General features: G+C 48.8%; 2 protein-coding genes across 3 annotated transcripts in view; one reads left to right on the top strand and one right to left on the bottom strand.

Moving 5' to 3' along the window:
• Window positions 1–7,651, bottom strand: part of FHL3 (four and a half LIM domains 3) — a 30,048-nt gene extending 22,397 nt beyond the window's left edge. Inside the window, exon 1 of one of the 2 annotated variants that reach the window (XM_030505063.1) lies at window positions 6,959–7,651. The gene's annotated coding sequence lies outside the window, so the exon portion shown is untranslated. The remainder of the gene's footprint in view (window positions 1–6,958) is intronic. The other variant, XM_030505064.1, reaches the window with a different exon arrangement.
• On the top strand, window positions 7,652–13,003 carry UTP11 (UTP11 small subunit processome component). The gene is made up of 8 exons (XM_030505062.1): window positions 7,652–7,838; window positions 7,923–7,984; window positions 8,500–8,602; window positions 8,844–8,957; window positions 9,621–9,714; window positions 10,439–10,569; window positions 12,142–12,252; window positions 12,719–13,003. Exons 1-8 carry the CDS (start codon window positions 7,776–7,778, stop codon window positions 12,800–12,802), a joined length of 762 nt encoding a protein of 253 aa, XP_030360922.1. The 5' UTR covers window positions 7,652–7,775; the 3' UTR covers window positions 12,803–13,003.
• Window positions 13,004–24,014: the final 11,011 nt, after the last annotated feature.

Genomic DNA, 24,014 nt, shown 5'->3' with positions numbered 1-24,014 from the left:
TAGGAGAGCCAGCAAAAGCTTCTTCTAGAAAGAAAACAATACTGTGAGAACGAAGCTAACGAGAGCTGGCTCTTGGAAAAATAAAAGGGCAGTAATGAGGCAGAGTATTGCCAACAGCACATATCCAAGAGAATCTTTCTGGGAAACCGACCCAAGTCCTTACACTGGAAAGCCCTGAGGGACTAGGGACCTTGAGGCTAAAAGCTGGCAAATTGCTGCATCAGTTAAGGTTGGTCCCGATGTTTTCTACTGCGTAAGAATAATTTGGTTTAGCCTACAGGTCTCTCTAGAGCAATGGGTAAATTCAGGCTGCTTCCTCTGGGAAGGGAAATGGAGTGTTTGGCAAAGCCCTGCCCAATGGGACGTATTTAGAAGGTTTCCCACCATTGACATCCCTTCAGCCCAACACCCAGCCCAGTGCACCCAGGCTGTTGGCTTTGCTTCACTCCCCGTGTACCACCAGAGCTCAGCGGCGCTGCCACAGCGCACGGGGCACATCGTGCTGGTGGACACTCACTTTGGTCAGTGCTCCACTGGAAAACGTGATGACTGTGCCTCCACAGAAGCATCTTCTGGAGACTCATTCACCCAAAATGGACAGTTAGAGCAATTACTCTGATGTATCTTATTTTCCAGAGGGATAAGGAGACCTTGTTCCATCTCTCTGTTTCCGAGAGATCAGTTAACACACCATGGAATAAGTACACTGATGCAGAATTGTAAAGACAAGGCTTTTGTTTGCAGCATTCTCTTTCATTTCCAGTCCAACTACTCATAGTTACAGGAGTGTACAGATCACAGAAGACAATGAATGTGATCCCTCACTGCGCTTCTGTGCTGGCACAGAACAATCCTGCATTGGCAGGGGATGTCAAGGTGCTGTCTAATGACTTTCCTCCTCTTCCAACTCCTTTTCTGATTCATGTTGCCATCTTCCTTGCAATTGACCTAAATAACATGTTCAGGCAGCGCTGGAAGTATTTCTGCCTCATACTTCAACAGCAGGAATATCTCCACACCTGGAAAGGGTATTTCTTGGGAAAGTCACACCTCAGGTGGCTTCGGAGCGTCCTTCCCAGGGAAGGAAGAGAAGCACCGTGTCTTGTCTCACTTCATCTGTAAGACTTCCTGGCTACAGGAGAACAAAGGTTGCCCAGGTGCAGAGAAAACACATGCTATGTCTGTGCCCAAGCCCCAGCAAATCTGAACAGTGTGGGCAGAGTATTCAGTTACCTCATTTCCAGGTGTGCTGTCAGCATGAGCCATGACTGGCTTGGGATGAAAGAGGGAAAACCGTTCCTAGATCTGGACTTGTCTGCATCGTTTATGGTAATTATTGCCCAGCAGCCTTTAATCCTTTAATGTCGTATCACACTCTCAGCCCTCAGTTTCTCTATAACCTTTTGATCACCGCTTGCTGTTCCACTGAAGAAGAGGCTGGAATATGGAGTGCAAGACCACACTATCCCATCAGAGCCAAAGGGAAGAGGAGAGCTAAGAAAGCCACTACAGAAGGACTTCAGCAGGTCAGCCATCTTCAGACACACAGTGGTTATGTATGCTAGCAACACACAAGGACTTAAAGTAGCCATATACCTAAATAAAAGCTCTCCAGCTATTCACTTCAGCACCTTTTATAACATAACAAAGCATTCAACACCACTACATCACAGGAATACAGGAACAATCCAACCTCTATTACCCTACAGAGGCTTCACACAGAAAGATTTTTGATCCTCTCCCAATCTCGTTCTTTCCTTTACCATAAGTTTAGGCACTCCTGATAGCCATCAAGATACCTCACCTCTTCACAAACCCCTGCAGACTACTGGTCTCAATGTTATCTTACAGCAATGGGCTTCACAGCTGTGTGCTGAGTAAGCGGAAAAGCAAAAAGTCAACTGAAAATGCATTTATTGCCAATAAGGAAATAGACTGTGGGGAAATGCAGGAAGGTATTCCGAAGCTGCATGGACTGTCACAGCACTTCCAGCTCTCACATGAGGCAGTTCTAGTATGTGATCTGCACACTACACCTTGCAAGGCAGGCACTAGACCCTCAGCAGCCTAAGAGAGGCTTTCTAATTCAAAAGCTACACATAAATAGAGTTCCCCTAGCACAATAGAAAGGAAGTTATACTTGATGTGTATCACTGCCTTTCCAGGTAACTGAGCTTCAAAACTGAAGCAGAAAAGCTGCAAGCAAAACTCACACATCTCTGTGCCACAGCATGCCTGTTTAGTCCACAATAGCTAGTCTCTATCTGTTATCTCTACATTTTTTTATTAGCTCATGTTTACTTTGGCCACACATCCAAGCAGTCATTTAAACAGAGTAAGAGAGGGAAATCTTGGACTCCCAACAATGGCCACACAGTCTAATCTGCCGCTGGGGACAATGACTTGACTCCTATTGGCGTTTAGTGCTGGCAGGGTCAAGTGTAACATGTGCTGAAGGAAGCACTAGGGAAGCAGATCTGCGGCCGTTCCAACCACACTGAGCACTTCCTTGAGCTATTCAGAGGTCCCTTTCCCCCTCGTGTGTAGAGAAAACAGCTCCAGCTGTCCAGTCACCTGCATTGGCTTCTCCTCTCCCTGGATTTATGACATTGGAGGCTGCTAAAGGTTCCAGGTTAGATACAGCACATTCCTCTGGCTTCCAGCTCAGGCTTAGTTCACAACTAAGTTAGGAAGCAGTTAAGATTATGTCCTTGGCATCAGTCTTGTATTTGGTGCTGGAAGATAATTTATATTCCTGAGCAGAACAGGCACTGGGCAGGTTGGACATAAACCCCAACAAACTTCCATGCAGCGCTGACACCAATCAGAAGGGTCTAGAGTTAATATTCATCCCCGGTGCTGATTTAAGAATTAGTATTTTCTTATTTGAGACGTTCAAAATACTTTGCATAAAATCACTCTGCAACTTGCAAGCCTAGGACAATCTACAGTAATCAGAGGCAAACAAAAAATGACGCGAGTTAATGTTAACAGATGACAACAGGCCAAGTGAAGCCAAAGCAAGACTGCACTAAGAACAAGAACATAAATTGTAGGGTTTTTATTCCATTGCTATTTGGATTTTATGTTAAAACATTTCTAAATAATTCTTGATTAACTATTAACGTAGCTCTAATATACATGTCTTGCCAATTGCTCCCAGAGTAATATTATCCTCTCAGTGGGCTCCTGTTGAGCCAGAGCAGAATCATTTGTTAAAACCCCTCTCCATTTAGCAAATATGAACAGACACGAAGTGAGTCACTGAGCAGAGGCGATTCTGCTAGGATGAAATACAGGAAGGTGGAAGCCATGTGGCATTCTTCAATTTCCCCTTTCCTTTCACAACCAGCCCCTTGGTATTTTCTTCAACAGGAAAACTGACACTCCCCCTCCCTGTAAACTGCTGACAATTGTATTTTACACCTGGCAAAACCAGCGCAAAGCGGAAGGAAGAGAAGAAACAAAGACCCAGGACTTTTCTCAGCAGCTACATCTCTGCACAACGGAGCAGTTTTCTTTCCAACTGCAGCCAAAGAGCCACCACTTAATGGACAAAGTCTACAAGTACAGATGAGCCTTCATGGGAAACACCACCTCCTCTCCATGGAATGACACAACGGGGAACGCTGCAGCGGCTTCACGGCAGCTGCTTCCCAGGGAGCAGCCAAAGCCGTTAAGGTTGGCCCAAGTCCCACCGAAACCACCACAGCACGTGCAGCTGAACCCCTTTGCTTGCAAAATCTCAGCCCTCATACTCAAATGTCCCATCCTTTAACAGTTATCCTAGATTCTTGGCAGCAATCTGAAGATTACATAGTACTGGTAACGTTTCTCTGTCCCCTAACAATTGGTCTCTTCCCTTTCCTAGATGCAGCTGGTGTCTATTGTTCTACCTGTCTTTTTTTAAGGAGAGTAAAACATTTACATCTGTTTTCATGACCTCACCAGGCAAAACATTTGTCAAGTTCTCTCTGAATTTTTCCATTTTGGCCATCGAAATTGCATCTCGTTCAGCAGAAATAGTCAAAGGCCCCTAAGGAACGAGGTGTAGCAGCTTGAGGTCTGGAGTCAAATGCTGAGCAAAACTGCAAATGTCATTGCACTGTCTTCTTCCCAGACCAAGGTCGGTGCTCCGTGGTGGGCATGGGCAATCCAAGAACTGTGGATGTCAACCATGGACACTGACTGCTGAACACCAGAGGAGAAATGGTTTCCTTACGTGAGCAATTACAAGAAATGATGAAGCTGTTTGTTCAGTGGAGAAGCTCGGCTTTTATTCAGACCAGTCAGTCCCCAGGTTTCCATAAACACCTTTTTTGCCTATGGAAAATTTCTTACACAAAAGGTGAAGCAGAGGCAAAAGGTTTATGCTCATGTCTCTCTCTGAGGCTGCTGCTGCAATCAGGGCTCTTCAAGCATGACCTCATGCAAGCCAAGGACAGTGGAAATCCCAGAGACATGGATGAGGACCCCAGCAGGCACCATGAAAATCTTGTGTATCAGTGCTGTGATTACCATCGAAGTACTTCTACAGAGAAATGGGGTGGGAATCACCAGTTTATCCCATTTTCCTGCTGGCATTTCAAAAACACCAGCAGGCCACGCAACAGCACCAGCTCAGCCACAATTAGGAACACAGGAGAAAGCATCTTGCGGTTGAGTGAGTCCTGGCTCCGAACAGAACCAAGTGCTTCCACAGTTGGTGCAGTGGGAATTTCAGTAACCTGCCTGCAGAGTTTTCCCTGGCTCCATCAGTTAAGGATTCAACTCTGTCTTAAAGCTGTGAGGTTCAAACCCCAAAGAAATCACTGAGCTCATACCCCTCCAATATCTGTTGACCAGTGAACACTGCCCATAGCCACACAAGGCTGGTACTGTGTGTGTCATCAGGGCAACCACAATGACATGGGCCCGGGAAGAGCCTCCTGCCTTTCTTCCCCATGATGATCCTGGATAGTAGGGCCACCCCGCTGATGGGCTGTTTCAGTCTGCTCTAAACCCAACTGCAGCATAAACAGGAAGCAGAGCTGACAGCAGACGCGCTGCAGATGGTTGCAAACCCTGCAGAGGCAATGGCAGGGACCTACTGTCCTCCCAGAGACCAAGGAACCAGCCTATCTTCAGCACACCAGTCCCTGCTCGGCTCTTCAGTGCTGTTCTGCAGGCAGGGGAGATACACAGCTTTTCCCCCAGAAGGCACCTCAAAAACATCCAGCATGGGGAGACAGTGGTGCTCCAGCAGCTGAGGCCATGGAACCATTCACAGGGCTTCCTGCTAGGGAATTCTGGATATTTCCAAGCACCACCCTGCCTTCGGTGTGCCTGCACCACTCCCTCTGTACAGGTTTAAGGAGCTCTTATTCCAAAACATACTTTTGCTGTAGAGCACCCACTATAATTAGTGCCCACAATTGACTATATTGCCTATATTTTTGTCTCTTGTGCTATGCCACCAGTCTTAAAAGTATACAAAATTACAGACCTAGCTGGGAAAGAATTAAACCAATGCTCACGACAAGTAGCCAACAAGAGGAGCAAGAGAACCAAATGGTCTCCATCCTAGGAGAAGGAAGGAAAATGGCACAAAAATAAGACAGGAGAAATGTCAGACTTCCCCTTTCCTGCTGTCCTGCCTATCAGGAAGTCAAACCACATTTTGACAAAGCAAATTAGGGAAATGAGGCAGCTTCAACACTGTTGTGAACATCAGAAAAAGATTACTCATGCCAGAGGCAGATATTTAAATACAAGAGACCCCTAAGGACATATCCAAGAAAACGCTTCTCAAAACTGAACAGCAAAGGGAATATCTGACAACCCCATACCCGAAGGGGCTGGAAGAGCCACAGATTTCTAATGCTTGGTACAGGAGTCTGAAAACTAAAAGAAATCTCCCCGAGCTGTTCTCTAGTGGCATGGGCTGCCAGCAGGATCCTGCGCCCACCAGATGGGCCTGCTCTGGGGCCGCCTTCTCTCTGCTCCTGTGAGAGGTCTTCCACTTTGGGGAGACTTCTTTGTGATTTTCAAAACTGGGAGATAGCGAAGGCATTAAATTCAATTCTAAAAGGACAGAGACCTCAGTATCAAAGCAGCACCGTGAAGATAAGTAACCACCATCATCCACCATCCATTTGAGCTGTGAGTCAGCGGGGAGTAATTCCTGCTAACATGCTTCACCCAGGGTAACTATAAAGTGAATTCTCATGGAAGAGTCAAAGTGATTAATGCAACCACAAGTACAAAACACCAACTAAACTGGCAACCAAAAAAGAAAACATCACCTGAAAGAAAACATAACCATCTGAAACAAAACTGTGCTTAGTTAAAAAACCCCAACACATTTTGAACTGATGCTGAGCTGCTTTTTAATAGCGAGATCCAAACCGTGACTGTGGAGTCTTTGTTTAACACACACACACAAAAAGCAAGGCTTGGAGCAGTCTTTCCCTGTACCCACCCTGGGATTCTCTAGAAACATAGCAACCATTTAGGATGTGTTAAACATTTCCCCGTGCTACGTTCGAGCATTTGGTTTAAGTTTACTTCCGAGTTTATTGGTAGGGTAAAGTTTCAGAGCTTGCTTAATAAAACACAGCTTAAGCTTTGCAACCGCAGTCTGGAGAAGAGACACGGCCGAAAGATTGTTCGTTTTTCCCCCTTTCAGAAAGCGGTGCGAGCTGTGCTTCCCACACAAACCCAACCGGGGCTCCCCGGGTGAGCTGCATCCCGGCTACCGACAAGCCAACCCGCCCGGAGTCCCCCGGGGCTCCCCTGTAGCGCCGGGGACACCCGCAGCGGAGGCACCGACCCCTCCAAACACACAAACCCACTCCCCGCGCCCCGGCACAACCCCCGGCCCGCCCGGGGCTGCTGGGGGCGAAGCGGGCGGCAGCTCCCGCCACCGGCCCTGGGCTCCCGCCGCTGCCCCTGCACGGTGCTGCCCGTCCCGACCCACCTGGTCGACGTCCCCGCTCGCTGCTGGTCCCGGCGATGGGCAGGCGCGGCTCAGCTCAGCACGGCTTCGCTCCGCTGTGCTCCCCAGCCCCGCGGCGCGGCGCCCGGCCCGGGGCGGGGCCGAGGGGCGGCGGGCTGGGCTGGGCCGGGCCGTCCGGTGCCCGCCCCGCGCAAGCCCGCGCTCCGAGAGCCGGGAGGGGGCTGCGCTGCAGCTGGCACCGGGGTTCCGCGGGATGGAGGAGCGGCAGCGCTGGGGCTCCGGGGGAGCCGGTAGCTGCGGGTTGTTCTACCCCCGAGCGGTAGCTGCTGCCCCGTAGGGACGCCCCGGTTTAGGTCCCCGACCCCACCGAGCTCTCCCCGCCACCGCCGGCCCTGCGGGCTTGTACAAGCCCCACGTGGAGCACGGAAGGGGGCCGGCCGGCCTCCCCACACCGGTCACCGGGGCTGCGCTGCGGAGCCCGGCCCGCGCACACCAGCGCCCCCCGAGAAGGGCTGCGGGTCCCCGCGCTCAGCCGGACCCTCATGGCCGTGCACCGGCGGCGGGGAACCCCCATCCCCCGGGGAAGGCCGGGTCGGTCCAACCCCCCCCCCCCCCCGCGGCGGCGGGGCCTAACCGGGCACCGGGAGCGCTTCGTGCCGCCCGGCCCCGCTGTCGCCATGGAGACGGCGCCATCGCCCGGCGAGCCTCGCGCGCGACGTCTGACGCCGAAGCTCCGCCCCTTCCGCTCACGGCGCGGCGGCAGCACCGGGAGGCATCGGGACACCGGTAGCGAGGTCCTGGGTTCGAGGCCTGAGCCCGGCGATCGGAGCCCGCCGCCATGTCGGCCGCCTTCAGGAAAGCGGCTAAATCGAAGCAGCGCCCGCACCGCGAGCGGTCACAGGTCAGTGCACCGGGCCGGGCCGCTCCGCTCCGGGAGTTACCGGTCGTGGCGGCCGCTGATGCCGTTCTGTGCTTCCCCTCCTAGCCCGCCTCCCGGAGGAAGCTGGGGCTGCTGGAGAAGAAGAAGGACTACAGGCTCCGCGCTAAGTGAGTCGGGGCGAGGCTGCGGTTGGAGGCGGGGGGAGTCCGGACATCACCGGAGCGTTGCCTCCGGGCGGAGGGGTCCGGGGTGGAGCCAGCGCTGGGGACCGCGCAAGAGCCGGTGTTCCCGGTCACGTCGGGTAACACGCACTCGAATATCCCCGTGGCTGAGCCGGGGGAAAGCGAACGTGGAGGGTGAAGGCTGCAAAGTCGTTCTTCTGGTTAATCAAAAGTTACAAGCGTTATATTCATCATTAATGCCTGATGCTGTAGATCCAGGAGTTCTGAGCAGCTCAGTGAGCTTTGCAGAACGGTGACTGTATTTCCATGTCCTATTGTTGGACACTATTCATTTCCAGCTTGGTTAAGGAATAAACTGTAAAGCTAAAGTTATTCGTTGGTGTCTCAAAGATCTGAGCATCACTTTGAAGGACTCGGTTTCTCATCAGGGACTGTGAACATGGAGAAACTGCTGAACAACATCTATGGGTGGGTTTGGGTTTGTTGGTTTTCTCTCCTAGTGACTATCACAAGAAGCAGAATGCCCTCAGAGCGCTTCAAAAGAAGGCTCTGGACAAGAATCCCGATGAGTTCTACTTCAAAATGATACGTGCTGAGCTGAAGGTGAGAAACTAAACTGCCTTCAAGCAGGGTTACACTCAGTTGCTGTGAGTAACATCGTTTTTCCTCTACTTTGATTTGGTTTTAATTATGAATTAATAAATAGATTAGCAGACCTGGTTTGGTGCCTACAGAAAGCTCTAAAGAACATGAGGGCAAAAGACAAAAAGGATCTTTTAGTTTTATTGTTAGGACCCATAGGTGAATCGTATCTCTCTGTATGTGCTGTATTTTCTGGTTTTAGGATGGAGTTCATGTAAAAAAGCTGCCAAAGGATGAAGTGACCCCTGAACAGGTCAAACTGATGAGGACACAGGATATTAAATATGTGGAGATGAAGAGAGTGGCAGAAGCCAAGGTAATACTTCACTTATTTTAGTGTTTGCTCAGAATTGTTCTGTTTATTGTGGTTTTGTTGTTGTTTTTGGCTAGGGTATTTATGTTTAGTGAAATCTGATTTGTGTAATAGTGGAAATGATGGATGGAAATGTCAGTGTGTGTAAATCCTAAAGGTAAACATGGCAAATTTTTATGTACATTTCAGACACTAAACATGTACTCTTGCTTCTAATATTTATAAAGAATTGAGAATTATTGTTACAGAAGATAATTGAATACAGTAGGCAGGCAATCAACAGATATACAACCCACTTCTGGACATGCTTTGTGCTCTGATGGTCATCCAAACACTATCAAGGCAGATAATAAAATTAAAGAAAGGCAGCTTTGAATTTGCCTGCATACTTTTGCTAGTGATTTCACGATGATCATTCCTGCTTTCTATGTCATACAAATAACTTACTGTTGTGAAAATTGATTTGTACATATTTAGCTGGGTAATACCAGAAACTACTGCTAACCTCTACTCGGAAGATTATGGAGATATGATATAAATATAGACTAGATGTATTTTCAAAGATTAAAAAGAAAGGAAGAGTTTGGATGCTTGAGAAACAAACAGGGAGACATTATTTACCTTGTCACGGATGTTTGGCAAAACAAATTAACTTCCTTCCTGCAGAAAATCGAGCGGCTGAAGTCGGAGCTCCATCTGCTGGATGCGGAGGGGAAGAATCCCAACAAGCACGTGTTCTTCTTTGATACCAAAAAAGAAGGTAAGATGCTGCGAGGGCTGGAGCAGCTCTGCTCTGGAGCCAGGCTGAGAGAGCTGGGCTGGGGCAGCCTGGAGAAGAGAAGGCTCCTGAAGGGGGAGACCTTAGAGCAGCTCCAGTGCCTAAAGGGGCTCCAGGAAACCTGGAGAGGGGCTTTGGACAAGGGCCTGTAGGGACAGGCCAAGGGGAATGGCTTTAACCTGCCAGAGGGGAGATTGAGATGGGCTCTTAGGCAGAAGCTCTTCCCTGTGAGGGTGCTGAGGCGCTGGCACAGACTTTTCCCAGAGAAGCTGTGGCTGCCCCATCCCTGGCAGTGTTCAAGGCCAGGTTGGACACAGGGGCTTGGAGCAACCTGCTCTAGTGGAAGGTGTCCCTGCCCATGGCAGGGGGCTGGAACTGGATGAGCTTTAAGGTCCCTTCAACCCCAAGCCATTCTCAGATTCTATGATTTAAATAGGTTGTAGCAGAAAACTTGTTCTGTTTTATTGTAGGCTGTTTAAAATATGGTGCTTTCCTTATGCCATTACCTTAAAAAAAGATATTATTTTTCCCAGGAATAATAGTTTGGTGCTCTAGAAATCTCTTTTGATTACTAGAGAAGACCTCAGTTCTGCAGGAGCTACGCTGCTAGGACTTACATCACTGACAGCTCTTGAGCTACATGTTGGGAAGGTTTGCTGGGCACTGGTCCATGGGAGTTTATTCCTAAATTTCTTGTTATTTACAGTTCAGGAGTTTGATGTTGCAACTCATCTGGATACTCTTCCGGAGCTCGTAAATAGAGTGTACAACCGACCAACCATTGCAACACTGCAGAAGGAGACACTGAAAGGAGCTACTGATCCTCTCCACTTAAAGGTACTGCCACTATTTCTATTGCAGCTGTCCTAATGTTTTAATCTTTTGTATAATAAGCACTGAAGAGGATTAGTTGGACCATTGTGGAGGGGAACAAAGTTTTTCTGTTGTCTTAAAACTTACGTTGGTAACACAAGCTGTGGTGGATGTCACTTAATCATCAAGTGCCTGGAGCCTAGAGTCAAATCTTCTCCTGCACTGACATAGAGAACTTGTTTACTGGTATCCCAGTCCACTGTGGATTATAAATCAAGAACTGTGACACATAGGCTAGAACAGAATGGTATAGATCTGATTAGGCAGTTTCCTTGGCAAAACTGATATATTACTCATCTGTTACACAACATACACCTATGGGACTATCTTTTCATTAGATTGCTGCAGTTTAGGTGTGATTATTTGCAGCATCCCCTCACACCTGCCCAAAAACCCTTTCATCCCTGAATAGGGATGTGAAGAAGCTTATTCCAGTATAGATGTATCTGTTGTTAGGTTTCTGATCTTACAGTATTTTTCAGTTAGGTTCTGAGCCTGAGATTCTGAGGCTTAAGATGAAGGATTTCTCTCTCTCATTTTCTCCTTAAAAACCTTTAAGTTATAATCTCACTTCCCAGCTTTCCTAATATAAAGTGTTTCATGGCTCTTCAGGTTGCATTGCTTATGCAATCCACTTTGTGATGTTCTATTATCACAACATTTCTGTCCTAGAAGTAGCTACACTCAGCTTTAACACTGTAAATACCACTTAATTAATTTAGAATATCGGGCAGTCCTATGAGCTTGATTTGGTCTGTGTAAGGTTAAAAACAACACTTCAAATTGCCAATTGGTAAATTTGTAACCTGTTTTTTTTCCCAAATCAGATGTCAGATAACAAACACCCTGTGGTCCCTTTCCTCCTGCCAGCTTTCTCCGTTTGGCTTGTCAGGAAAGCAGTTGGACAAGTCGCAGACTGACAAGTTTTCTCCTCTAAATGTCTGAGTCATATTTTAAGCATGTTGGGATTTGTTCTCCTTAATTTAATTACTTCGATCACACCTGCAGTAATACCATTTTCGTGCTGGGAAAGCCATCCACTCGCGGGAGGTAAACGTGACCAAACAAGTTGCATTTTGAGAAGCCTCTCTGCAATTTTTAAGCATTTCAGGAATTAGTCTCTGGTCTTTCCTTTTATTTTCCCCTCCTCTGGATAAACTGGCCTTTTGTTGGGGAGTTCAATGTTCTCTTGCACTTAACATTGAAATTAAAAGAACTGAGAAAAATGAAATTCCAGCCACATACTGAACAGGGTTACACAGCATCTAAACTGGAAGAGATTTGAGGCTTTATGATTTAGGAGATTAAAACAAGAACAAAGAATTAAGTCCTAACTAGAAAAACCTCGAAATCAAGATGTTAAAAATGGTTCTCTGAAATCCAGCCACAGAATTGAAGCAGCATTCTTTCATATGATTATGATTTTAAAATGTACAAAATGCTTGTGAAGTCTAAGTGCCTCAGAATAGGTCAGTTATAGACCACAGTGTCTTGTTCCTTTCTGTCTTAAAACAGCTTCTATTTTTGTTTCTCCAGAAATTAGCCCAGCAAAGGAAGAATCAGTACGACCTCCTGAAGCAGCGCATTGAAAGAGAAAAGGCCATGTTTGTTGTTGCACAGAAGATCCAGACACGTAAAGATCTTTTGGTGAGGGATTTAGTTCTGGTTCTTGGAATCTGTTTTGTTAAGGTACTTGGGTCTAGTTTTGTGTGGTGTGTTTCTTCACTCTGATTTTATACTGACACTTCCAGATAACTCCTAAAAGTAAGTAATCCTCTTTTAGTATGGAAAAAGCGAGGAGATGAAGCATTACAGCTGTGCCATGGCTAATAAATTATATCTGCTAGACCAAGTCTTACCATGTCAGCAGTTTGTGAACAAACCAGATTGTGCCTGACAACCTAAAGGTGGAAAGAACAGGCAGAAATATAATTCACAGCTAAAAAGTTGGAATTTTCCACTAATTCCTTGTCATTTTTCACTAATTTTCACTAACTCACACATTTTTCACTAATGCCTTGTCAGTCCCACACAGGGATTTTCTTACCGATATGAGGCTGGGTTATTTTTTCTTACAGGGGAGCAAATATGTTTTTCTTATTCTTTTTTCCAGGACAAAACTCATAAAGTGAAGGTGAAGAAAGAGACAACAAACGGGCCAGCCATTTACAAATTCAAATTCCAGAGGAAACGTTAGCCATTCCATTAAATAAATGCTACCACCTTTACTTACGAAGGAAGAGGATTCTCCTTAGGAAGGAGAACTGCGACACCACATCCCTTTGTTTTTCACTGCAGCCTAGCATCTTGTTAAAACAAATTACTGTGGGCCTGCGGTAGCCATAAATATATTGTATCTAATTAATTGATTAATAAATCAGAGTTTGTTCGCTTGGTATTTACAGTGGGAAACCACAAGAGGTGCCTGAATGTCCCAGTAATACACACCATAAACAATCCTTGAGAAGTCAAGGTCAAAGTTAAGAGCCTGGGAGAAGGGCTGTGCTGGGATTGTTGTGCTCAGCTCCATGGTCCATGATACAGCCAAACCAGAAGAGATTTCAGGTCAGCTCTTTTAGCTTTTCTTTTCAAGCAGGTTGAAGTTGAATTATTATCTTTCTAGTCACTCCCCCCACTCCAAGATCCCTCTAAGTTTCTGCTTTATCTACACAAAGTATTTCACTTCAAAACATATGAGCTGAAGGGCATTTCAAAGGGTGAATTTCTACATTTAGGCACCATATTAGCCAAAGGTAATTCTGGAGGGGTGCTAGAAGAGGGAATTGTTTCTGGTGACAGACTTTCCTTCCAAAAACTCAACCTTTATGAGTAATTTTCATTGCTGAGGAGCTGTTTGTGCTCATTCTGCTCCATGATGGGGCAGTGCCCGTGCCATGCTGAAATACCAGTGTTCCCCACTGTGTTCCAACAGAGGCGATACTGAAATAGAGAGCCAATATGGGAGGCAGCTGCCCTTTTTGCTGCTGTTAGCTTGTGGGAATGCTGGTAGCTGGAAGGGGGTTTCAACCCAGAACAATGAAGACGCATCCTTGAGCGTCCTGGAGCAGTTCAGGCAAGTTGGGAGAGCCTGGGCGTAAACATTCCTTTTCTTATCTCTCTCACTTGTACAACCTCTGCCAATAATAAGCACATGCCCATGCAAGATGGTAAAAAAAAGATGCTCTTCCCAAGCTCTTCCCACTTTGGGAGCTCTCCTAAATGAAACACAGCTTTTTACGTGCTCAGCTGCAGGTTGTTCCTGCCATTGCAAAGATTCCCAAACTGGCAATGATAATGGGGGGAATTTTCTCCTATGGAGGATGAAGAGAAGCACTATGCTTTGCTCCCAAAAGTGGGTAGGACGTGCTGGTGGCTGAGGTTTTGCCATGCCACCATTCCCGGCCTGCTTCAAACCCAACGGCCAGGAGGGAAACTGAACACACCTCATGGGAGAAAGCCTCTCCTCTTCCTTCCTCCCGGGAAAACACACGCAACACCGAAACTTCCAACGCTTTTCTTCCCTGTGAAAGTTGCTTCTCCCAGCGAGACACCCCCCGGTGCTGCGGGAGGCGGTGGCAGGGCCCGGCCGGCAGAGGGCAGCAGCGCGCCGCGGCGGGGCCGGTGTTGGGGGGGGGGCACCGGGGCCGGTTGCTCGTCCCGGTGTTATTCTTAATAGAACCTGAAGATTTGGTAAGTTTAATTCATTGATTTTGAAAGCTCAACTCGGCAGTGATGGGAGAAATACAAAGAGTGAGAGGAATGAGAAGCCAGAGCTTCAGAAACCCCAAGTTCACACAAGAAACCTCCAAGTTCATGTATGGTTTGGGGATCTTGTAATTGGTTTTAAAACATACACGAAGGTCCCCATGACACTGGATGTCTTTGAAATGAGATCTCTTCGACTGAGATTTAAATGGATAAAAATTTGATCGTTATCCCTGATTTATTATACCTGCATCAAGAGGGAAAGGACGGCAAGGAAAACCAGCAATTCCATTGAAAGGCCCTCAAGGAATTACTACAGTTGAGAGCCAAAAAGTAACCCCACCAAACCCAGCTAACCAGCCTGGCACTCGGAATGGCTGGTGCGCCTCTGATCCCGTTGGTAGAATAAGTGTTGCAATGGGCGCAAATGACCTAATCCCTGGAAAAGAGCTATCACTTCCCAGTAAAGGAGCAAGATATTATGGGATGCAGTAGGTAGCTGCGGGGCTTTGAGCGGTCCAGTGCTTTCATCATGGAAAATTATAGGTCGAGTGCCATACCGCTTATTCTCCTGGTGGTAGTTCTCATCTACACTGCAAGCTCGGCTACATAACAGCTTCACATTCACTGAACAGGATATGAGAAGCAAAAGTGGTGCCTCTTCTGAGTCACCTTTCCTTGGGAAAACCATGAAGGTCTTGCTAAAAGGAAGCCAGAGCACTGTTACCTCCATGGTGTCGCGTTGAGCGGACTTCTTGCTGCACCCTGCCCACAAAAGCCAAGGTACAAATCCAGTGGGCTGGGGAGCAGTTTATCATCTTGTGGCCACAACAGACTGCAAAGAAGTGCCAGCTCTCGTGCACGATCATGTTTCACCTACTTCTGCCTCCAACATTCAAGGATTTGGTGGATGCTGATCCCTGAACTTCCACCTACAGCCCCCAACGAAGTATCGCACCATCTCAAAGAGTAAAACCCAACCAAGCTCTTATCTGACCAACAGCCATCATTGTGTTGCACAGTATTACTGTGGCTCAGTGTCCAGATGAACACTTGGACTGTTAAAGCTGAAAATGCCATCACAAGTTAAGCACCACACTCCAAAACAGTTGAAGATTTGAGACAATAAGCAAGGACAAGGAAGGGTTTAGGGTGAGGTTTGCACTCAGCTTCACAATTAACTTTTAATAGGAAAGTTGGTTGCTTGTTCACATAGCAGCTATCTGTGTGCACTTGCACAAGTCCCTTTTAATGCTGATTCCACGTTTAAAATAATAAAAAAGGTAAAATTTCTGGGTGAAATCACAGAATGACTTCAGGCTGCCAGGGGAAAAAAAGCCAGTGTATCAGGAGGTAATACTAGAAGTTATCATAGCATAATAGAATGGTTTGGGTTGGAAGGGACCTTAAAGCTCATCCAGTTCCAACCCCTGCCACGGGCAGGGACACCTTCCATTAGAGCAGGTTGCTCCAAGCCCCTGTGTCCAACCTGGCCTTGAACACTGCCAGGGATGGGGCATCTTACAGGACTGTCATGAGACTTCATCTGGAACACTACATGCAGATCACCAAGATTCAAGAAAGATTTAGTTCACAGTGGGTCAGATAAAAGAGCCTCTAAGATGCAGAAGGGAATTGAGAGCATCTTACAAACAGGATTAGACGCACCGCAAAAAGCCAAACAGTTCCCTTCAGCTCATCATTCAGACCTTGCTCCTGGTTTGACTCCCAAAGCCCTTAGCTTAGCTCCCTCACCCTAAAGCACTGAAATGTTTCTGCAAGGGCCTGGGAAGAGTCAATACCTTATAACTGAACAAAACACCCAGCCCACTCGACCGCAGTGCAAGATTTAAAGTGAGACATTGGTGGGATCTGCCATCCTCTAGCTGGGCCCTTGTGGGGAAGGACAGAGAGAAACAGCCCACAGCTACTTTCTGCTTGTGATAATTATAGTATCAAAGGCTGAACCAACAGGTTCTTTAGCAAGGAGATTCCCTGCAGCTTGCAAGATACAGATATCAAAATACCCCACAGATTCACAGCTCAGGTTTCAGGTGACTCAGAATAATATTGTGCTGTATAATAATTTCATGTAATTCCTTGTTCAAGCTGAAGAACTCAATTGATAATGACTGTCTATAAAACTTGATAGCAGGCTACATTAAAACACTCGCAGGATTATCTCTAGGCAACTGCACCAATATATTACCAGCAGGAGAACCATCACCAGCCCTTGGGCTTCAGGGGTGATTTCCTATAGGCCCCGTTTTCCGAGCCTGAACCAAACTGGAGACTGGCACAGTGGCATCTCTTGCCCCATCCCTGTTGGAAACACTTGGAAACGCCAGAGCCCTCCTCACTGCTTTCCTTCAGCAGAGCAGAGATGCTTCGATCCCACCCATCCCACTGCTGTGCCCGTGTGTGCTGTACCACATGTTATGAGACCGCTCACCATGAGCCCAGTGGTTGCACAGCCCAGTCCCAGCAGCTCAACTCACCATCCCCATCCCAGGGTTGTCAGCAGGATGATGATCCTGGCCCAGGGCAGTGGTCCAGGCATGGGATTGCAGCCATCTCCAGCTGGCTGTGACTGTCACCAGGACCCTGTTGTCCTCACAGCGAGGTTCAGCTGAGGTGACTTGCCCAAGGGCACCAAGGGGAAAAGGGTGGTGGAGCTCCTCCACTCAAGCCAGCTTCACAGCAGGGAGTTGAAAGAGCAGGATGTAAATCAGGAATGACTAATGGCTGCCCTGAGCCTCTCTAAACCTCTCTTTTCCACAGGCTCCTTGGCCACCCGCACCTTTCCCCGCCTGGCTGGGGCAGGATGAGGGCTGCCAACAGGCAGGAACAGCCTGGGCACAGGGTATCATCCCCATTCCCACTGCCACGCACTTGGACACAGCCCCCCATTTCCCTCTAAACAGAACGTTCCTGCCCAAATTCCATCACAGAGGGATACAAATAAATAAATACCTGCTGCTGCCTCTGTGGGGAGAAGCCAGACATCAGAGCAGATCGAATGCTGCACAAGGTGAAAGCAGCTGGTGCTTGCTTTGCCATCTCTACAGTTACATACCCAAAGCTTTTAGTGCCTTGAGAACACCGAGGTGAGCAGCATTGCTTTGAGCAGGTAGGAGCCCATTATTTAGTGAGAACATATTCCCAGGATGGCCCTGGCTTGGCAGACCTAAAGACTGAAATAGTAAGTTAGTGCATATAGATCATAATTTACTGAAGCACAAGCCCTGATGCACCTTTCTAGGGAAGCTCTAATTTATTATGCATTGTCATTAGCTGCAGCAGGGCCTTCATTAGAGCTAGAGTTAAGGTCTGTTTTGGCTGCCTCATCAGCATCAGTGAACTGCGTCCCTGCGAGGTTTGATACAATTTAATTAACCTAATTAAAAGCTCTGATTGCAGAGATGATTGGGGTAGAGCCAGCAGCAACTGCATATTTATAACAAGCTGGAAGGTGTGGGACTGGAGCCAAATGATATGCATCTCTAATGAGCTGGTGCTATTGAAGTGTGGATTTGGAACACTAACATTTATTTTTGGCAACAATGGCCAGTTTATCTTCATGATAGAAACGATCACGGCTTGATTGTATGTAGCACTGTGCTCCCTGGGCTTCTCCAGCCCAGCGGCAGCCCTTCGCAAGCACCCCACAGCCCTGCTGCTCCCCACTGATACCCCTGATGCACCTCAACACCTCTGCATCCAGGCAGACGCAGCACTCCCCAGCTCCTGCCCCACATCCCTCACACACCTACCCACAAGACACAGCACATGCAGCATGCACAAGCCCTAACCACACACTGGCGGTCCCAGATAAGCCAAGTGAAAGATGCCAGCAGGTTTTCCTTCCCTTCCCTGGCCACCACCTCCTCCAGCCCTTCCATTCCACAGCCAGGCTGAGCTCCTGGGATGAGGAACCTGCCTCTGTTACCCCTCCAGGCACCGAATACTCCATGCCCAAATCTTCTGCTGGGCACCAAAGCCCAGAAACGAAGAGCAACCTGAAACGAAGAGCTATTTACCTACACCCCAGCAGCCACAGCAGGGGCTTTAAGGCTTCTGCTGGCTTGGCTGATTGGGCTGGTGGAGGCTGGGTGAGTACCAGCACCTGCCCTGGTCCACCCACTGCAGTGAGAACCTTTTCTCCTCCTGTTTAAAGCCAGAGAGACCTCCAACCCCTTGCAGTTATGTTCTGAGGGGTGCTGTGTCAGAACATGGGGCTTCCTGGCAGCCCCAGGCAGGAAAACCTTGTTTTGGAGCTGCAGCTCTGCTTGACAGAGGAGACAGCAGTGACCCCTCTCTCCAAGACTACAAACGCTATGCAGACCCAAGGCAAGATGTGCCACCAGCTCTCAACACCCAGGACCCACAGGGATGTGCCGGTGTGGGGCCCAGAGCTGTGCTGTGCCTGGTGTTCCCAGCTCCATTGCCTGTGTGGGTGCAGGAGCCTGGTTCCCTGTGGCCAGCACCAGTGGGGCTGCTGCATCCTTCCTGGGAGCCGCTGCTGTCCTTAACTGCCTTGATCTGCCTCATTGCCCTTCCGATGGGGATGGGTGTCCTGGAGCAGTGGGTGAGGCAGCAGCATGGGTCAGGGGGTGCTCTCTGCACCCCAGTTGGTGCTCCCAGCACCCCAGTTGGTGCTCCCAGCCCTGGATTCCCTCCTGGTGCAGGGTCAGGGTGCTGCGGGGGTCCAGTGTGCCCAGCGGCACCACTGGGACATCCTGGGCAGAGCTGCAAGTCTGCCGAGCCACTTGGAAAATTTGATCCATGCTAATTATGCTGGAAAAAAAGCCCTTCTGATAAGGAGTGTGAAATGGAAGCGTAGATAATGCTCAGCTCTGAGTGCCATTAATCTTTAAAACTGGAACAATAAGGGAAAACACTGCAGGGCATATGAAGCAAGGTGTGATTCACATCTGCTGCTCCGTGGCCGCCGCCTGATTTATTGGCACAAGGCAACTTTCCTGCACTGTTTCAACAGAGCTGCATTACATAACTCCACAGACTGTTTTGCTTCCCTTTTAGCAACCAAAGTATCTCCTCGGTGTGTTTGATGACCTGCTGTCCTTCCCTGATACAGCTCCTGCACAGGAGATGGGTCCCCCAAAGCCTGGGTGTGATACTGGCCCATGACAGCAGGGATGAAGTCCCCAGCCCCGGATGCACTGGTGGGGCAGGGCAGGAGGGTCTTCTAGGGTCCAGACTGCTCCGTGCTCTGTGGACATGGAGATGGAGTCTCCTTCCCATCCCTGCAGCCAGGCACTCACTGGTGCACCACTTGGAAGCACCTGGAATTCCTGTCCCCTCCCTGCACTGCACAGACACTCTCTAAGCCAGAGCTCGCTCTATCGCCCAGATGTACCGCATCTATCGGCACGTTTGATGCCTTCATTTTCAAAAAGCTTTCTCTGGGATTCACTTTCTTTTATTTAAATTGTGGATTTGCTGAAGTGACCTTTTAGCTGGCTCCGAGGAGAGGTGGGCAGCTGCCTCCCACTGCAGTCCCAGAAAGACCTGTGGCTTTGAACAAGTTCAAAGCTTCGCTTCCCTTTTGGCAATACCCCTCAACAGAGCCTTTGGATGGGTTTTTCTCCCACACTCCTGAAAAGACATCATCAGAGATATTTCCCCTCACAGGCTCTTTAATATTTACACTGACTTTTTGAATAGATAATATATTCCACCTTTCTTTTAGCCTTTTAAAAGCACATGCTCCTCATAGTGCAGTTGGAGAAGGCAGTGGCTGCTGCGTGCAGGCTGCCTTGGCAGGCTGGGAGGACAAACAGAGCTGGGAGGAATGCAGATTGCTCTGAACCACACTCGCTTGCCTGTCTGCAGCTCATGGCACCATCCTGGGGCAGCCACAGACCTGGAGTGGCCCTGCTGAGTCCCACATTCCCTGCTCCAAAAGACACAGTCCTTAAAACCTTCCTCCCAGTACTCACTAAGCCCAAAGCTGCTCATCTTGTTAGCTGGAAGACAATCCAGATACAAACCAAAATGCTTCTAAAAACTGTCCCGTAGATTGCCAAGCATCTTATAAAGCCTGGCCATGGGCTTAACCATATCAAAATCATACGGATGCTTTTTGTCAAAACCATTTTAAACCAGGGAGGCAGCCAGCAGCTCACAACCCAGAAGGGTCATAGATGCACTCGCAAATGCTGTCCATAATGATGTTGATTCCAGACTGCAAGTCCAGGAGGGACTGTCATATCCTGTGTTCTGATGGCCTGCGTGCTGCCATCCACCGCGCTTCACGCACAGAGCCCAAAGTGGGTCCAGCAGCTCCAGCTGGGTTCTGCTGTTTCAGGCTGGAGGAGGCTGAGCCACAGCAGCCTCGAGCAGGAGGTTCACCCCTGCCCAGGGCTTCGGTGACAGCAGAGAAGTGCTGAGGAGAAAGATGCTTGGGTGTCCCCAAAAGCAAAACCATGACCCCAAAGGCAAGACCTCTGTAGTCCTTGGCATTTTACTTGGATGTAAACTTCTTCCTCGCCTCAAACCTGATGAACATATAAACTACAGACGGATGTGAGCACAGCATAGCCAGAAACGTTGATGGAGGCTGCAGGATACACACTGCCTCACTCCATGTAGTATGAATGGCCTCTGGGTAAGGTACATCCTCCCGCTGCAACAGCATACATCAGGCCAACTGTTCCTTAGGGCATGAATCCGTCACACAGGGCTGTCTGCAGGGTGAAGCCAGGCTGAGGAGGGGTGGCCTGAAGTAGCCCCTTAGGTGGTCCAGCGATGCCAAGAGCCGTGAGGCACACAGCTGCGCAGAGGGGCACATACTTTCAGCCCGTGTTGCCCTAACAAACCAATGTCCCAGGATGCAGACAATAATGTTTTTATGAGACTCTAAATTCTAAACTCAAATGCTCTTTGTAGTGGACTAATAGCCAACACGTGGCCCTTCGTCTCATGCTGAACTTTTGTGGTCCTACAGGGGGAAAAAAAGGCCCTGGTGAGCATTTACACTGAGCACTTTGTTCTCACAGATTTGTAGAGCAAAGAGAATAATGTATTGAGACTCTCAGCCCGTGCCAGTTTGGCTTCATTTGTCCTTCTGAACTTGCCCTGAGAGATAATGTTTCCTTCTAATCTGCTGCCGTCCACCTACAGCAGGGACCCAGTGAATAATTCCCCCAAACAAGCCTTTATTCTTAAGTCTCTATCTGGCCCTAACCCTTTCTCCCCCCCTTACAGAGTAATTGTTGTGTTCATTACATGATAATAGCCCAAGCTGTATTCCAGCCCACACTTGCCATGGCCACACAAACAAGGTTCAGGCTGCGCTGCTTTCAGGATAATGCTGCTCATTTGGCATTATTTGAAAGAATGTGCCAGGCATCTGAGCACCAGCAGCTCACTTGGCCAGCCTGCCTGCGTCACATCACGGCTCAGACAGCGCCTGCACCCTCCTGCAACAACCAGCACAACCTCCAAAGAGCTCAGGCTTTTTTCCACACATGATAACAAATGACTATCACACTCCTATGGAAAGAAGACCCAAGGAAGAGGAAACAAGACTTATAAGTCTCTGGTTAATGTGACAAATCTATTCTTTTCTGTTCAGGTATTTATGTCACCCTTTCACAATGATATTTTAATAAGCCTGTGTAAGCTTCACAAATTGCCCTTTATATCTGCAAGAGATGGGAAGCTCCAGGGGATGAGCAATGTACACACTGAATGCACAAGAAACCCATTATGTAGGCTGCTCCTGGAAGTCACTCTCTAGGGATATCTGAAATGGGTGCCCCTCTGAAAATACCCAAGGGAGCTTCCTCTCCTGTAGGGAGATATTAGTGTTTATCAGCGCCGGCTTCATGCTGCCTTTCAATGGGATAAAGCTAAGCCGAGGTCAGATGCTGTGGTCAGACGCTGACAGGGGGCTTTGTTCCTAACTCTGCTCCTGAGCTTAAGAAATGGCTAAGGGTCACCCTGCTACCTCCCAGGAAGCTGGGGAAACCAAAGCCTGCAGATTGTACTGGCCTCAACCTTGGAGTTGGCTGACAAAGTGTTCCTTTGCTGTGGGGAGGCTGGCTGAGTCAAGTAATGACTATTATTTACTGCTAAGTAATGGCTTAGCTCAGACTGACATTTGCATCCCATGCAAGTGTCATGCAGCGTGTGCCAGCCACGTATGGTGGTGCAGGGTGAGCACCTACATGTGGACATGAGCACCTACATGTGGACATGAGCACATACGTGTGCATGCAAGTGTGTTTAGGAGCATGCATGCAGCGGTGTGTATGCTGAATGCAATCTGTGCAGGCTGCTCCCAAACTAGTCTATGCATGGTGGGGGGGGGGGTTCTCTCCAGGAAAAGCAAGAAAAAAACCCTCTCACATGCAGGTTCACACACGAGCATGTGTATGCAAAAACATGCAAGTATCCGCCATACACATTCATGCTCAGTGTGGGCACAAGATTCCTTACAGCTCAGAGCTGAAAATCCCCACTGCTGTGCACTGCAAACCCCTGTCTGCCCCAAACACCCATGGATATCCCCCTCCAGCCCCACGGCTTAGACTCTGCCCATTCCCCAGGGCTGCTCCTGAGTTCACAGAGTGCTCCAGTGAGTGTGCAATATCCCTGCACAGGACAGCTTGTTCCAGGGGAGCAGGAGCTCAGAAAACCTGAGCAGGAATGGCAGTGTCCTTTGTGCATCATGAGGATGGACTCCTGCCAAATTCCTCTGCACCCACTGCCTCTATTAAATGCGTCAATCATTTCTTGGCAATCCAAGCCCCAGAGAAGAGTTGAGAGGCAACTTCAGACAGTTCAGTTGCTTTCATTAAGAGGTGAAAAATACTGAGCAGGAGGTGAGCTCTGCCTGCACGGAGAGCAGGGCTGCTGAACCCTTCCTGCTGGGGAAAGGGAAGTGGCAGCAAAAAATAGACCTTTACGTCGTCATGGACTCACCAGCCTGTGAAACACCCCTGATGCAACTGTCCAAGGACAGCCCACAGACCCTCATGTATGGGTCTTGGTCTTGTTAGTTGGCTGGGAAAGCTGAGGGGGGAGCATCAAAGTGAAGGGGATGCAGGAGAGCCCATGCACAGTGATCCTAGTGCTGGTGGGCAGGGGATGGGGTATGCAGAGGGATGTCTGTCATCCATCCAGAACCAGACAGCATCACTGCCACTCAGACAGCATCTGCAGGCTTAGAAGATGTTCCCAGCAGCATCCCCACCAGCTATTGCCAGTCAGCACTCAGGGGCTGGAAGTGAATTAACTCCCATTTCTGCAGCTGAACCCAAGGGAACAGGCTGGGTGCTTGTTTGCCACCCTCAACCCCAGCAGCAGCGGTTGGGGTGCTGGGAGGGAAGGTGCACTCGCTGGAGGGTAGCACCAGGGTTTCTGTGGCAGGGCCGGCAGCGCTGGCACCAGTGGGGCTTTTGGGAACAGAACAGGAAAGTCCGGGTGACTCAATGATTCCTGGCACAGGGCATGGCTGGTGCCATCCGAGCACAGTGTGAGGGAGGAGGACAGGGATCCGCGGGGCTCAGGCATGGGAACAAAGGGCCTGGGAAGACTTGTTGAAAGAGGTCTGGGGGTGTCATTGGGGGAAGGCCAGGAGGGGCCAGGCCACTGAGCAATGGTGGGTCCAGGGGAGGTGAGATCAGGAGCTGCAGTTATTCCTGCTTCACAGGGCAAGATGAAAAGGACGCTGC

The sequence above is a fragment of the Strigops habroptila genome, chromosome 12 (assembly GCF_004027225.2).
Source record: "Strigops habroptila isolate Jane chromosome 12, bStrHab1.2.pri, whole genome shotgun sequence".
NCBI lineage: Eukaryota > Metazoa > Chordata > Aves > Psittaciformes > Psittacidae > Strigops > Strigops habroptila.
This window is presented reverse-complemented; position numbering and strand designations above follow the sequence as displayed.

Excerpts from the sequence above, each read along its gene's own strand:
- UTP11 (XM_030505062.1), top strand. The coding sequence starts at position 7,776 with ATGTCGGCCGCCTTCAGGAAAGCGGCTAAATCGAAGCAGCGCCCGCAC. Across the intron at positions 8,958-9,620 it reads AGAGAGTGGCAGAAGCCAAG|AAAATCGAGCGGCTGAAGTC; the intron begins GTAATACTTCAC and ends TCCTTCCTGCAG. Across the intron at positions 12,253-12,718 it reads AGACACGTAAAGATCTTTTG|GACAAAACTCATAAAGTGAA; the intron begins GTGAGGGATTTA and ends TCTTTTTTCCAG.